Source organism: Mobula hypostoma, chromosome 3 (assembly GCF_963921235.1).
Source record: "Mobula hypostoma chromosome 3, sMobHyp1.1, whole genome shotgun sequence".
Taxonomy (NCBI): domain Eukaryota; kingdom Metazoa; phylum Chordata; class Chondrichthyes; order Myliobatiformes; family Myliobatidae; genus Mobula; species Mobula hypostoma.
This window is the reverse complement of record NC_086099.1, coordinates 173,869,398-173,886,429: the sequence shown is the minus strand read 5'-3', so window position 1 is coordinate 173,886,429 and position 17,032 is coordinate 173,869,398. Positions and strand designations below refer to the sequence as shown.

The 17,032-nt window shown below is 40.6% G+C and overlaps 1 protein-coding gene across 3 annotated transcripts in view; it reads left to right on the top strand.

The window, feature by feature from the left end:
* cdk14 (cyclin dependent kinase 14) overlaps positions 1-17,032 on the top strand; it is a 648,395-nt gene that overhangs the window by 206,136 nt on the left and 425,227 nt on the right. For all 3 annotated transcript variants that reach the window (XM_063044119.1, XM_063044121.1, XM_063044120.1), the window contains 2 exons: positions 4,124-4,218; positions 13,965-14,044. In XM_063044119.1, coding sequence (XP_062900189.1) covers positions 4,124-4,218; positions 13,965-14,044 — 175 coding nt within the window. The remainder of the gene's footprint in view (positions 1-4,123; positions 4,219-13,964; positions 14,045-17,032) is intronic.

Genomic DNA, 17,032 nt, shown 5'->3' with positions numbered 1-17,032 from the left:
CTTCATTAGTTTAACCGATGAATCGCTGGAAACGTCCTAATTAGTGTATAGAAAAAAAATAGGAAAGGGGAGAGAGCACCGGCTGCGTAATGTCTCATACTGTCCCCTGTTAGAGAAAAAGTCTGTCTTCCACTTGCAGATGGAATTTGGTCCATTAAATTTGGAGATTTTCCAAAGTTTTTCCATTAAGTTTGAAGCTCAGAGGTAATGGGATTGAAGGATGAACTGAAATCAACAAAAAGAATCCTCACGTATGAATCCTGACAATAAAATGAAGATATATGCTCAGTGGCCACTTTATCAGGTGTAGGAGGTACCTAATAAAGTGCAATCTGAGTATATGTTTGTGGTCTTTTGCTGCTATAGCCTATCTACTTCAAGATCTGATGTGTTGTGCATTCAGAGATGCTCCTCTGCACACCACTGTTGTAACATGTGGTTATTTGAGTTACTGTCACCTTCCAGTCAGCTTGAACCAGTCTAGCCATTTCTCTTTCATTAACAAGGCATTTTTGCACACAGAACAGCTGCTAACTGGATTTTTTCCCTTTTGTTTATCACACCATTCTCTGTAAACTCCAGAGACTGTTGTGCGTGAAAATCCCAGTAAATCAGCAGTTTCCGAGATACTCAAGCCATCCTATCTGGCACCAACAATCATTCCATGATCAAAGTCACTTTCCTTCCCTTTCTCATGTTTGGTCTGAACAACAGCTGAACCTCTTGACCATATCTGTATGCTTATATGCTACATGATTGTTTGATTAGACATTTGTATTAATGAGCAGGTGTAAAGCTGTATCTAATAAAGTGGCCACAGAGTGTACATATAGTGAGAACAAAAATGGTCCTAGTGCAGATTGGTATTTCTGATCATTTTCCACTTTAAGCACTGTTCATTTTATCCCAGTTCTTTGTTTTGCTGTTTGTCAACATTTTGCTCATGCCATTGGATTTCTTCCTTGCCTTTCAAAAATTTCTAATTGCCTCTGCACACTTTCAAAAAACAAAAAAAGGCAATACATGCTGTACGGAGTCTACTAATTACAAAGTTGTTTTTGCTATTTATGCTTCATCACGGCTTTGTTGATAATCACTGTGTAGCTCTTCATCTGTTGAACAAACATGCTACGAGTTTATTACCTTGTTTGACTTTCAGATAAATTAACTTTGCTCTGACTCTGCCTGTCATTGCTTGTCATGCTCTGGAAAGGCTGTTTCTCTGAAGTCAGCTTCAGGAACTCCAGCTTGGCAGTGATTAATAATTTAATTTTACTATGAAAGTTACCTGTGGAAGATCTTTGTTTCCGACAGGAAGTATTGGTATTGCAGCAATATTGCACTGTAGAACTGGAATGACAAAAATAGAGAGCTGCAGTTTCATTTATGCTGATATGTAATATCAACTTCTACTAAATCCAAGTGTTGTGAGTAGATGGTGAATATTGGACAGGAGCCCCTCAGATGATCGAATTGCATCACAAGTTAATTTATCCACCTTCATTCCAATATCTTTACTGCTTAGTTGAATAATTTGTCGATCTAAGTCTTTCTATTTTCAGTGGACTAGGTGTCCATGGCCTTATGTGAAAAGGAATTACCCTTTTTCTAGTGTTTGGTGGTGGGGTATGGATTGGGAAGTGTTCCAAAATTTGCCTAATTGTATTGCTTAAAGATTACCTTCATTTGTCGCATGTACATCGAAACATATAAAATATATTGTTTTTCGTCAACACCCAACAGAGTCTGGGGATTATGCAGGGTGCAGCCCACGAGTGTCTTCATGCTTCTGGCGTCAACATAGTCCGCCCACAACTTACAAGTCCTAACTAAATGTCTTTGGAATGCAGGAGGAAACTAGAGAACCCAGAAGAAAACCCATGTGATGATGGGGGGAATGGGCAAACTCCTTACCGATGGCAGTGGGAATCAAACCCCAAATGGTGATCATAGATGCTGTAATGCTGTTGTGCTAACTGTGCATTTTTATGCTTCATTTTCTCCCCACATCCTGTCAGTCAAATGATTTTACTTGGGCAGGACCATTATTTGGAATGCAGCTTTGTAAAATATTTTCACAATATTCTAGTAAGAGGTATAGCTTTGCATTACTTCCGTGGATCTGTATTTAATTGTTCTAGCAATGTATTTCTGGAATTGATTTGCTTTGTATTTTAAATTTCCTCCGCAATCCATCAATTGGTGAAAGCTTATCTAAATCTTTTTTAGTCTCATTTGTTGAGTACTCTAATGATAGACACTTAAATGACTGATAATCCATTTTATCAACTTATATAAATTTAAATTGTCATTTGTCCCCCACATTCTACAACTGATTTGTGTCCTTCAGTAAATTGTTAGCTAGATTACCTACTTGTACTCCTAATGCTATTATTAATGTCATCAAATTTTCCACTTCTGCATTGATTTTCCATAGTTGGGTCAGCAGGTGGTTTGTGCCCATCCAGATTGCATTGCTTAATTTACAGAGCAACTAACTACTCCCAGGAGTAACAATTTTGCATAATCTAATTTACTAAATCTATCATAATCCTCAGACCACCTCACTTCAATATCTATGATAATATCCATTTGTATTATGTTGAAGTTTTGCAGGTAATATAATTATGCTTGTTAAGAGCTGATAATGTGAGAACTATTGCTGCATGTTGAATGGGACTTTTCACATTCAAATGCTGACAGAAATGTAGGATATTGCTAGTAGATTTTTATTTTGTTGTTCTGGAATTTATCATTCACCTCGCATCGTTCAATATTATCATCCCCTTAAACCTAATCAATAAACTTCAAGACCTTGGCCTTAATACCTCCTTGTGCAATTGGATCCTCAGTTTCCTCACTTGTAGACCCCAGTCAGTTCAGATTGGCAACAATATTTCCTCCACGATTTCCATGATCGTAGGTGCACTGCAAGGCTGTGTGCTTAGCCCCTGTTCTACTTGCTTTATACTTATGATTGTGTGGCCAAGCACAGCACCAATGCCATATTCAAGTTTGCTGATGACACCACTGTCTTAGAACGAATCAAAGGCGGAGATGAATCAGCAAGACTAAGGACCTGAATATTGACTTCAGGAGGAGGAAACCAGAGATCTATGAGCCAGTCCTCATCAAAAGATCAGAGGTGGAGAGGGTCAGCAGCTATAAATTCCTCAGTGTTATCAATTCAGAGTAGCTGTTCTGGGCCCAGCACTGAAGTGCCATTATGAAGAAAGCACAGCAGCGCCTTTACTTCCTTTGGAGTTTGTTAAGATTTGGCGTGACATCTAAAACTTTGACAGACTTTTATAGATGTGTGACAGCGAGTATATTGACTGGCTGTATCACTGCATGGTATGGAAACACCAAAGCCCTTGACCGGGAAATCCTACAAATAGTAGTGGATATGGCCCACTCCATCATGGGGAAACCCCTCCCCACCACTGAGCACATCCACATGGAGCATCATCGCAGGAAAGCAGCATCTATCATCAGGGACCCCCCCCCATTACCCATGTTATGCTCTCTTCTCGCTGCTGCCATCAGGAAGAAAGGTACAGGTACCCACATCACCAGGTTCAAGAATAGTTATTACCCCTCAGCCATCATGCTCTTGAACCAGAGGGGATAACTTCACTCATCTTCACAAAATGTTTCCTCAACCTATGGACTCACTTTTAATGATTCCTCATTTCATGTTCTCAGTATTTATTGCTTATTTACTTATTATTTTAATTTCTTTTTCTATCTGCACAGTTTGCTGTCATTTGTACACTGGTTGAATACCCAATTGGTGTGTTCTTTCATTGATTCTATTATGGTTATTGAATTTATTGAGTATGCCCACAAGAAAATAAATCTCATGGCTGTGTATGGTGACATAGATGTACTTTGATAATAAATTTACTTTGAACTTTGAATCATTCTTTAGTAATAGAAAATATTTTCAATACATGTTTTAATGTTTCCATATTATGGAGATATTAACAGCAGTATATGAAGATTAACAACAGCACAAAATTACGCTTTTCTGATAGTTCAGGAAATAATTTGGTTAAGAAAAACATTAATTTTTGAAACTTTAAGATATCAATCAATTGTGTTGTTCTGTTTTTCTCTTTAGCCAACAAGCCCAAAATTTGGAAAAGCTGACTCCTATGAAAAATTGGAAAAACTCGGTGAAGGGTCCTATGCAACAGTATATAAAGGAAAAAGCAAGTAAGTGTTCCGGCTTAACTTCATTGTTTGCAATTGTTTGCTTGGATACCCTTCCTTTCAAAGTTTTATTTGTCTTCATAATTTTAAACCATTAAGAAAACCAGCAAATAATGGGTGAAGACTATTAAGAAGAAACTTTTTATTGAGGGTGTTGGCTTTCAGATATGGACTGCAAGGGCTTTTAAATATTAGTGTTGTGTCAAGATAAATGATAAATTTCAATGATTTATAAAGCTTGTAAGGAAGTATTTATTTGAAATATAACTACATTAGAAACAGCAAGTGACTAAACTGGTTAAACTGGAACAGAAATGGAAATCTTGGAAGTCTGAAGCAATCACAAAAATTTATCATGCTACAAAGCTGAAGTATTTTTTTCCAAAATGTTATCTCTACTTAATAATATTTTCTATATAATTGATATTGTTTTACCTATCTTTTTCATGGAGGTCGCAAAAATATAATATGAATAAATAAGAACAGTGATTTTGAAGATTTTTTTCTTACTGTACCAACATTAATAAAGTTGCTTGTCTTTTGGTTTGTCTCAGTGTACAATGCCCAAACCAGTAAAATATATGGTCCAACTTAGGGATCAACTAAGTGTTGTAGTCAATGGAAAATGCACATCAATGTTTAACTTTTGGGAGCAGAATTAATTTTCTGGATGAAGGATTGAGATGTTATATTGAACAATTCAATAAGGAATTTTGTGTGACAAGTATGTAATGCAGTAGGCTGTAACAATGCAATTTTCCTCTCGGGTTTTGTATGCGGAGATGCATAATGGTGACAAAAGTAAAAGTGAATAATTCTTGACTTTTTCCATGTAGCGTTAAAATAAAATGCAAATTGAGCAGAATTAGTTTGTAGATAACATAAATGTATTTTGGAAAGGAAATAACATAAATGTATTTTGGAAAGGAATATAATCAAAATTGAAATTAAATGAAAAAAGAACTCCTGTGGTATAAATATATTGGAGAAAAGGAATTGAAGGCAGTGAACGACAGATGGTGAAATGTCTCTAAATGTATTGGACAGGTACAAGTACTCAAAACTTCAAGTTTTATTGTCATTCAACCATATATATGTGTACAGCTAAATGAAACACCATTTCTCAGTGGCCAAGGTGCAAATACATTACATGCAGTCACACACAGTGCATATAGTTACAATAACACATACCAATCACAAAACAAAAAGTACAAATCCTTGAGTGGCATGCTTGGAGATTGATGATACATAGGATGTTGTCCTGAAGCCATGTTCCTGCAAGAACATGTATGCAGCAGTTCCTCACCTCGCATTGGTTCAGAAGATAAAGGCAACCCAGCTTGTCTTCCAGGGAGCAAACATCCGGAGAGCAGCACCGATGGGAGAGCCAACTGCAGGGGTCAGCCTCAACCCAGCACAGATTCCAGCGTGGCCACCATATCTCTGTCCTCTTCCACACTGCCTGTAGCACCTCCTCCCCTAGATGGCTGCAACAGGAGTCGCCGTGGCATGAGGGCCTGTTCTGCACAACAACCAAGGCCACGCAGATTCCCTGCCATCAGCCTCTCCTATAAACCAATGAACTGAACTTGCAGTATTTATATTACCAATATCCAACTGGGTTTTGTAATCACAAGAAGAATGTTTAAGTCATATATTTTGCACCACTTTTGGATCCGGAGAGGCCGCTGTGACCGAGTATGTTGCCATCTTACCGAAGGTCATATTGAAAAGCGTGGCCAAAATATAAAAGGAAGGATTGAAATGTTAAGGAAAATATCCTCAAACATATAATAAAGTTTAAATACTAATGTATGCCTTGATCCTTTTGGATCTCTTTCCTCTATTGAAATTGATGGTAGAGAACTTCCTAGGCCATGCCTAATCTTGGCAAAGAATTTTGATAGGGTCACAAAGTCAGTGCTGGAGGTTTGCTGCAACTTTGTGTTGGAGCTCATTTGGGGAATCAGCAGTAAACAGTTGCCAACAATTTTGGGATTTGCACAATCACAGATGTACATATGGAAATCCTGAAATTATTGGCACATGGGGAAACTCAAATGCAAACATTGTGAAGGACTTTTAAAATGCACTTGCACAGGTCTAAATATCTTTCTAAAGCCCCAGTGGCTGGGTTTGGTGTGGGTGCCGACGGACCCAGCCCTGAGACATCAGGAAAGGTAAATTGATTCTAAGCAATTTGTTTACTGATCATTATACAATGTCTCTCTGGTGCTTCCCACTCCCTCCCTGCTCCCTTCTTCTTTTCCCAACCATGATTTCCCGCTCCCTGCCCCCTTTCCACTCTCAGTCTCCCATAGAGTCCCATATCAGAATCAGGTTTATCATCACATATGTCATGAAACTTGCTTTTTTTGTGGCAGCAATACAGTGTAATACATAAAATTATAGTACTGTGCAAAAGTATTAGGCACCCTAAGTATATATATATGTGCGGAAGACTTTTGCACAGTACTGTATCTGCCTGATTACTTCACACTATAAATCCTCGAGTACTCGTGTGTGCCTCCATCCTCTTTGTATTCACCAGTTACTGACATTGCTCTAGTTCAGAATCAAAATCCGGTTTATTATCACTGACAAATGTTGTGAAACTTGTTGTTTTGTGGCAGCAGTAAAAATAAAATTACCATCAATTTGCAATTAATAAATAGTGCAAAAGCATAATAGCAAGGTGGTGTACATGGGTTTATCGACTGTTCAGAAATCTGATGGTAGAGAAGTAGAAGTTGTCGTATGTCTGCTATATGTGCCTTGTGTTGTGTATGACTTTTGGTACAGTGTTCAAGAAGAGGTTTAAGACCAGCTCACCGGCTGAAAAAGAAGGTATCAAGGACTTAACCAGTATGCTGTGGGAAAAGCTGTGCAAACTCCGGAGGGCAGAACAGCTTCACCAGGACTCTTCTCGGCCAACAAAAATCTAGTATACTACCCAGCTCGAAGCCAGAGGTAGAGGAGTTCCTGTGGGAGCACACAGCGACCCATGGAGGGGTCAGGGACTAGAAACCAATCGGGTTGTGCGTAGACCGGAAAATCCATCAATTGAGCTCAATGTGAAGGAACCTACATGGCAGGAAATCCAGGACATCATCCGGAAAGCTAAAGCATCAGCTGCCCCAGGCCCAAGTGGCATACCTCATAAGGTGTATAAGAAATGCCCAAAGCTTCTTCGGAGGCTGTGGAAGGTCATGAGAAAGATCTGAGCCAAAGGTACTATGCTATCAAGTTGGAAATTGGCAGAGGGATGCTTTATTCCAAAGAAAGAGGTTTCTTCCACAATTGCCCAGTTTAGGACAATTTCTCTCCTGGATGTGGAATGTAAGATTTTCTTTTCTGTGCTCACAAGAAGGCTGACTTCTTACATGACGCAGAATCGCTATATCAACACATCCATCCAGAAAGGCGGTATTCCAGGCTTGGATGAAAGGAAAAACAAGCAGCTCGTAGGATGGGGGAAGAGGCAGAACGAGCCTCTTGTTGGATTTGGAGTAGGCGAGAGGAGGGAAGCTGGAAGCCAGGAGCAGATGGGCAGTGATTTGGCCACCACTGCTGGCCCACCAACTGGAGAGTGTTGTGGTTAAGGGTCGAAACACTCGGTGAAGGTTGGGAACCACCTGATGACATCTGCTCCTGGCTGAAGGCTACGGTTACCTTGTAAGGTACCTGGAGAATGCACCCTAACAGGTGTATGTAACAAGCAAACAAGATGTTGAATAATAATTTAACATGAACTTGAACTTAAAACGTGGATATGAGTCTTCAGGCTACTGCAAAAACACACACAAAATGCTGCAGGAACTCTCTGTATCACTTGATCAATGGTAGTGTTGAGAAGAGGGCACGTCCCAGATGGTGAGGGTCCTTAATGATGGATGCCAGCTTCTCGAGGCACTGCCTCCTGAAGATGTCCTCGATGGTGGGGAAGGTTGTTTCAACACTTCAGGATTCTTTCCCAACTCTTTAATTTTGTCTTGTCATTCAATAACTTTAAGATGCTCCTTCAATCTCCTCTTTTTTATTTCATTAACGCCCCTACTGATCTACAGTATATCTCTTTCACCTATGTTTCTGAATACTAATGGGATAGTTTTCTATGCTGAAGGAACAATATAACAAAATTAGTTGATAAAAACATTGTTAAATCAGTAAATTCATATTTATAAAGTAAAAACTGCACTCAGTGCTACTCTCATTTAGCAGATATTAATTTTCTCATATTCTGTTGTATTTGATTATATTTTTGTTAAACAAGTGTAATCAATTTCCCATCCACATCATCCATTTAATTGTGACTCATCCTTGGAACTGCCAGCCAAATTTATGGAGTGACTTGAACTCACCTGTAAATGGTCATTACCATGATTCACACCAGTGATGATCAATTTTCAGTTGCATAATGCTGAGGAAAATCACTATGTGAAGGGACTTTTGGCATTAGTATTCTTGTGTACTTTATCTGGTGGTTGTTTTTCATTTTGATGTTTGTTGAATTTACTCAGCTCAGAATTATTGAAATCACTAGTAACTCTGCAGTCCAAATCAGCTAACTCTAGTCTGGGGTTTCAGTTTTTAATCATTGAGTTTTCAACCGGGATTATCAGATGAGCTCCCAAACAGAGAGATTCATTTTTATTTACAGTGGTTTCACATTTATTTGTACTGTTACCTCAGTGCCTGAGCCTTGGTATGGAAATACCAAATTCCCAGAACAGAAAAGCCTGCAGAAGTAGGGACGTAGCACTCCCCATCATGAGCACATCTACAAGGAGCATTGCCTCAAGTAAACTGCATCCATCATCAAGGACCACCACCATCCTTAGTTCCCACACCACCAGGTTCAGGGCCAGTCATTACTCTTCAACCATCAGATTCCTGAACCAACGCGGATAACTTCACTGCCTCAACACTGAACTGATCAAACAGAACCTATGGACTCACTTTCAAGGACTCTAACACTCATTTTCTCAGTATTATTTATTTTTTGTTATTATTATTTATTTTGCATTTGCAAAATTTGTCTCCTTTTGCATTTTGGTTACTTGTCAGTCTTTGTAGTTTTACATTGATTCTAATGTATTTCTTTGTTCTACTGTGTATTCCTTCAAGAAAATGAATTTCAGTAGTATTTAAACGCAAACAACAGGAATTCTGCAGATGCTGGAAATTCAAGCAACATACATCAAAGTTGCTGGTGAACGCTGCAGGCCAGGCAGCATCTATAGGAAGAGGCGTTGGGGTGATATACTGCGTCCGGTGCTCCCGATGTGGCCTTTTATATATTGGTGAGACCCGACGCAGACTGGGAGACCGCTTTGCTGAACATCTACGCTCTGTCCGCCAGAGAAAGCAGGATCTCCCAGTGGCCACACATTTTAATTCCACATCCCATTCCCATTCTGACATGTCTATCCACGGCCTCCTCTACTGTAAAGATGAAGCCACACTCAGGTTGGAGGAACAACACCTTATATTCCGTCTGGGTAGCCTCCAACCTGATGGCATGAACATTGACTTCTCTAACTTCCGCTAGGCCCCACCTCCCCCTCGTACCCCATCTGTTACTCTTTTTAATGCACACATTCTTTCTCTCACTCTCCTTTTTCTCCCTCTGTCCCTCTGAATATACCTCTTGCCCATCCTCTGGGTCACCCCCCCCCCCCGTCTTTCTTCCCGGACCTCCTGTCCCATGATCCTCTCGTATCCCCTTCTGCCTATCACCTGTCCAGCTCTCGGCTCCATCCCTCCCCCTCCTGTCTTCTCCTATCATTTTGCATCTCCCCCTCCCCCTCCAGCTTTCAAATCCCTTACTCACTCTTCCTTCAGTTAGTCCTGACGAAGGGTCTCGGCCTGAAACGTCGACTGCGCCTCTTCCTATAGATGCTGCCTGGCCTGCTGCGTTCACCAGCAACTTTGATGTATGTTGCTTCAGTAGTATTTAGTGACTGTTACACCTCGGTTTCTCTTTGGGAGTTTTACGTCAACTTCGAAGTGTTGTAGTGCATCTTATGCAAGGATTGCCTTTTCCCTTTCCTGTTCAACTTTCAATGTTTCCACTTCCATCTACTTACTCAGGGCATTCTGTTCCTTTGATTCTTCAAAGCCCTTAATATATTCAGACTTCAGATTGTCAAAAGCCACATGATGCCTGCTACTTTCATCTTCAGTCTTCTCAATTCTGGCTCTTTCCAACTCCAACTGAGCTTGCAACCTGTTCTTCTCTTGACGCAATAAACTGTCTTGTGAATCTACTGAAGAGATTTGCATTCTAAGAGTAAGCAGTTCTTCCGAGACAGTCCGCCCTTTTCCCACAGCATCGGCAAGCTGAGCTTGATCGTCGGCTAGTCGATCAGACAAGTCCTTTTCCAGTTTTTCCCAGCTTGCTGACTGTGCCACAAGGGTGGCCTGTAGATTTTCAGTCTGTCATAGTGGTGCAGATGTAACACTTTGGCTTATCTCCTGCTTTTGAAGTCTCTGCTGAAGTTCACTAATCTCTTGATGCAGATAGTCCGCCTTCCTGGCTTGCTGTTGTTCAGCCTGTTGGAGATCCAACCTGAGATCTGCCTCTTGAACTGCTGGCCTTGCCTCCTCCTGGCCTTGCTCCAGAGCCACTGACAGTGATTCCTTGGGTTTAATCTCATGACGCAGGGCAGCTTCCTGGGCTTCACTATTTTTAGCTGCATTTAGCCGATGTACCTCAGCAAGCTCCTCATTCGGGGGTTTATCCAAGGGTGCAGCTGCCACCTCTGGCCATGGCAGCACTTTCTCACCAGCTAGGGCATTGCCCAGGATTAGGGTAACCCCTCTGCCTGGTAGTGAGGGCCTTACCCCGGTTGTGACTTACCCACTCACTAGGTCTGACTGTAAATGGATTACGTATGGTGGAACTTTTAAACACCACATCTCAATTCCCTGCACTCAGAAATGTGACCCACAAAATGTGTCCTCAGAAGAATCTAGTGCATCAGAGCAGATAAAAGACTGTGTTGTGCCAGTATTGCGCAGCGTGTTCGCCAAGACCTGTGCGTCTGCTTTACCAGAGATGGAAACGAGCCCGTGAAATAAGGAAGGCGTATAGTTAAGATCAGGCTTGGATTCTACTATCAGCCGAAGCTCGAGGAAAACTGCGGACAGTTTTAATCAGATCCACACTTTGAGACTGGTCCAACTGCTGCTGTTTACGCCTCAGGCTCCTGCAGTCCATGGTTAAATGACGTGACCTGTGACAATAAAAACACTTGTGCTCTTCCTGAGAACGAGGTGAAGTAGGAGGAGGCTATTTCACATCGTGAGCCTTAGCGACATTGACCCCTTTCTCACTGCTCTGAGCTACTGCCTGGTGAGACGCAAATACATTCAAGGCTAAATTCATCCGTTAACGCAGTGGCTTGAGACAAGGAATGTACTTTCTGTTCATTCGGGTGCAGGACAATATGCTTAGGTAAGCAGTCCTCCAAAAGTATCAGCTCCCGAAGAAAAGCAAAATCCTTCACCTTATTTGACATGCATGGTTTATCAAAGAGATGGCCCTTCTCCCTTGCAAACTCAACAGAGGTCTGAGTTATGATCTTTCTACAATTCCTAAAGCGCTGTCTGTATGCCTCAGGCACCAGCTCATATGCATGCAGGACAGCAGTGTTAACAGTCTCATAGTTGAGGCTATCGGATCAGTGCATACCTCCTGCGCTTTCCCCAAAAACCTACACTGCAGTAAGAGAGGCTAGTTGCCCTTGGGTCATTAGAATGACGCTGATATGTGCTCGAAAGCACTGAATCCACCTCACTCTCGTGAATAGGTGGCATCAAACTCAGTCTGTGGGATCACTGGGTCACAGTTCACAGTGGGTGAGGAAGAAGGAGTCAATCGCGTAACTGGAGCTTAAGCAATTTTCATTGCTTCAAACTCCAGCTGCCAACTCTCAGCCTCCATCACCAATCTGAGAACCTCCAGCCGCCGGTTCAGCTCCGCTTACAGCGACTGCCTTTTCTCCTCGGAGGCGAGCTGCATCCATGCCAGACGAGGGTCACACATACTGGCCAGTGAACCTTCACCCTCGGACACAGTGGACACATAAGGTGGCAACGTGACTTTGGCCCCAGCTTCAGTCTCCCCCTCCTCTATCTCTTGCCCCTCAGACTTCTCGCATGTGGTTACCTCCTCCCATCAGGTGTCGGTGTACCAAGCACAAAAGCACCATGCTCCGTCAGACTTTCAAACACAGCATGCTTAATGACCTTTTTCAGGACTTGTTTCACCACAGGAATACTAAAATTCAGTGCCAGGGCCAGCAAGGCATCCTTATGGCACTTGTCTAATTACTCTACTGTTGGATCACTCAAAAATGCCTCTACACTAACCTGGTCCATATCCTCATAATCTAATCTAATCTAATCTAATCTAACTGGAGAACACTCAATAACACAGTGATCACTTATAAAAGAAAAAAAAACTTAAACTCACCCTTTACAAAAGAAATTGACTCTAACTGGAAGTATCCTGGATGAGCCCCCAATTTATGTTACATCTCCCTGTTAGCTCTTGTCTAGGAGTGTCAGGGAAGCAACAGAAAATTAAGTCTATTCTCAGTGTGGTGCATTGTCTGTGACAGGTAAAGGACAAGGCAGGCACAGGCAGTCCTATTTGCAGTATACTTACTGTATTTTCATGCATTTACAGAAGTGATCCAGGGCAACCAAATCCAAGGCAGTAATCCAAAGGCCGAAATCCACAATGTGAAAACCTAGCTCAGAACACAAAGACTACAAATTTGTTAATACGGAAGCTAGCACAATTCTTTAACGGTCAGTTCTCCCCAGCGGCTTGCTCTCTCCCTCTTCCCAGATGCTGGGCTTTTTAAAATTGCACTCTGCAAATCCTGATTGGAGCAGTCGTGACAAGGGGGCAGGTCCAGCAGCACTCTGAATGAAGATTGACAGCAGCTCGGTTACACCTGAAACAAGGGAAGCTGGATGGAGAGAGAGAACCCAAAGCAAAACACGGGTGCGCAGTGTGCACGCATGTATCAGAACTTCGATAATAAATTTACTTCCAAAGGGATAAGCCATTTACATGAAAGTGAGTGGAATGTCCATGGTAAGGATGTTATTTGGAAAAATCAAGAGAGACAGGAATGTATTACACTTAGAAAGGAAAGTTATCAAAAATATTCAGCTTGGATTTTGGAAGGAGATGCTGTTTGGTCAATTGATTGAATTTTTCTAGGAGATAACGAGTTGTATTGATGAGGCAGTCTACAAAGACTTCATTAGGTTCTTTGAAGATAAATCAAATGTTAGTGCCTTTGAATACAAGGAAAAACTGTCTTGGTATTAGGAGGCAGAGGGGGTGGGTGGGAGTATTATCTGTGATTGGAAGTGATGTATCACAGGGGTCATTGCTGCAACCTTGTGCTTTAGTAATATTAACAAATGGATGTGAATGTAGGAGTGGATGATTAGTACATTTTCAGATGACACAAAATTTAGTGGTTTTGCTGCGAGTGTGGAGGATATCCTTAGGATGATATTGATGAGTCTGTAAAAATGATGGAGCAACGGAAGATAGAATTTAATGGCATGAGATCTTCCATGCGCATTAAGAAAATACGATAAAAGTATTGAGCACAGATATTTAAAAGTTTAAATGATTTTTTTACAAAAATAATCCTCTGATTAGAGTCATTTGTTTTTTTTTCTGCATGACTAATTGTACTGTTTTCTTTTCAAAACAGGGTGAATGGGAAATTGGTAGCTCTGAAGGTGATCAGACTGCAAGAGGAGGAAGGAACCCCTTTCACAGCAATCAGAGAAGGTACAGTTTTATTGTTGAACATTATTTTCTGGAAGAGAAAGTGTATCAAATTCCAGGCAAGCTAATTACATACTTGTGTGCTGTTTAGTAAGGCAATTAAAGTATATGCAGATTCATCTGTTATGGAAGCAGAAAGATAAGAGAAGTGATTACAGTCATTAAAAAAAATCAGCAATTAGAATACTGTAGGTTGTAATGACTGTACAATTAACTTAAAAAGCTGGGTTCTCTTACTGATGATGCTTACCATACTGGAATATGGTAAGAAACAAATTTCACTAATCCAAATAGAGGATATTGAATATGACAATTAACATAGTATTTTAAAATGTATATTTTTTTTCTCTTCCTCAGTCTTTGACTCTTCCCTAGCAGAAGGCCATGGGTTCCTTTGTGTCTCTGTGTTCCATTGTGTCCCCATGTAACCACAGGGTATACGTACTAGGGCTGCTTTGAAATGACCTTTTCCACATGATTAAGGATGGCATTAACATTCTCTATAGCATCTGCTGCTTTGGAATAGGTACATCGTAATTACTTGGCCCTGGTTTTGGAATCCCATTACTAAAGGGTCAAGTAGGATGTGTAGTGTGGTTAAATGCAGAAATGTAGGAATGGCCAAGTGAGCGTGGAAAAGATGGGAGAGAGACAGGGAAGGTAATGGTGACAGAAGGCATTTAATGTTGATAAGTGTTAAAATATGGCATATTCACAGTCCAAATTGTCTGTTTCCATTTGCTATTTAATACAACTGATCAGGTTACACTGGAGATGCAATTTATACTTCTTTAACAGAAACAAATTAAGTTACATTAAAACAACTTGTGATGTAATATATTTTTCCCAGTAGAATGATCTCCATCCCACCATTTTTCTGTACCTTGCATTTTGTAGGCAATGTCTGGAGGTGCTAGTGGTCCTGCAGCATTAACAGCTGGTTTTATGTCAGATGATTTCTATTTTGTCCTATTTTATTGGCTACTAAAATGTCAGGATATTTAAGAGGAGGACAACAGCAATTCAAAGAAACAATCAAGGTGCTTCATGTCCTGGAAATGATATCTTTATTGGTTTTCCACTTTGGAAAAATTGATGTTAAAGAATTGTTTGTTAGAGAGATTTCTTTCCTTTAACAAAACCAGTAAAAGTATGAAGAACCTTACGTACCTCTGTCACCATCTAATTATCTTGATGCAGACCAAGGTCAGATATTTTGCTTGTTTGACCACACATATGATTACTAATGTCAAATACGGAAAACCAAAGCTTTAGATTAGATTAGATTAGATTATGAGGACACTCAGTCCTCATTTATTGTCATTTAGAAATGCATGCATTAAAAAATGATACAACGTTCCTCCAGGATGATATCACAAGAGAACACAGGACAAACCAAGACGAAAACTTACAAAGCCACATAATTATAACATATAGTTTCAACAGTGCAAAGCAATACCATAATTTGATAAAGAGCAGACCATGGGCATGGTAAAAAAAAAGTCTCAAATTCCCGATAGCCTCATCATCTCACGCAGGCGGCAGAAGGGAGAAACTCTCCCTGCCATGAACCTCCAAGCGCTGCAAACTTGTCAATGCAGCACCATTGGAAGCACCCGACTGTAGTGGACTCTTGAGTCCGTCTGAAAGCTTCGAGCCTCCGAGTGGCCCCTCCGACACAGCCTCTCCGAGCACCATCCTCTGCCGAGTGCCTCAACCCCGCCCCGGCCGCCAAGCAACAAGCAAAGCCGAGGACTCAGGACCTTCCCCTCTGGAGATTTTGGATCACACAGTAGCAGCAGCAGCGAAGCAGACATTTCAGAAGTTCCACCAGATGTGCCTCCGTGCTCTCACATCCATCTCCATCAAATCAGGATTGTGCATGGCACCCTACTTGACAAATTACAGACATCAAAACCGGAGTGGCCACTGTGAGCTGCGTCATGCCGCCATCTTCTCCTCCCTTCATTATCTTCTTAAAATAGCAGCTAACTGGAATGGTTAAGAATAGCAGGATGGAACCCCTTGTTAATCCATTGGGATTTCTGTTCTATATTGGAGGCAATGAGTATGCAAAACATTAAAGGCAAAATATGAATGGAACAGGTGCAAATTTTGTGAAAACAAAGAAGAATAGAAACTGGATTTCGATCTATGATACAGAGTGGATCACTTCAGGCTTTGAGCATGCATGTGGGTATTGGTGTGTTTTACTGCTTGTTTGTTCACAGCTTATTAAATACCACAGTTTCGTTTAATGACACAACTGATTAAGAAAACTTAATTGTGACATTAAACAGAAAAAAAACACAATTTAAGAAGACCCATAATCCTAACCGATGAATATAAGGCGTGTTTTGTGGAGGCTTAAGGGAAAGTTAGAGTAGATAAAAGAGGATGGCATATTTTTGAGGTAATATTGATCTGGAAGGCCTGAAGCACGAATGTACCAATGGTTCAGAACAAATAGTAGAACATTACAATGATATGATCAGTAGCTTTGCTAAGGTATTGCATATGACTGACTCTGTTCTTTTAGGTTATAAAGTTACTGACTGTCGATTTGATGATGTATATCAATCACTGATGTTTCCACCCCATGTACTGGTAATCTCTTGGGTCTGATATATACTGGTAGTTGAATATATGTCCCACTGTCTATCCCGTAATTCTTTTACACTGAACCAAAGGTAGCCAGCAGCCTGGAAGTACAACTTATTATCATTGTTTTAAAAAAAACATACTGCATTACACAATTCTAGCTTGAGGCTAGAAATGTGGGCAAGGGATATCTAAATCTTGCCTCTTGTTAGCTGACTCGCAAGGTGATTTTGAGCAGTTTTTGTTTGCTATACCAGCAACTGAAATAATATATTCTAACTTCAAGCAAAGGATGAAAATCTCAATAACATCACAACTTAGACAATCTTTCATGGGATCCTTAATTCTTTCATTCATTAATATCTGACAATATTTTAAACAGAGTTTGCT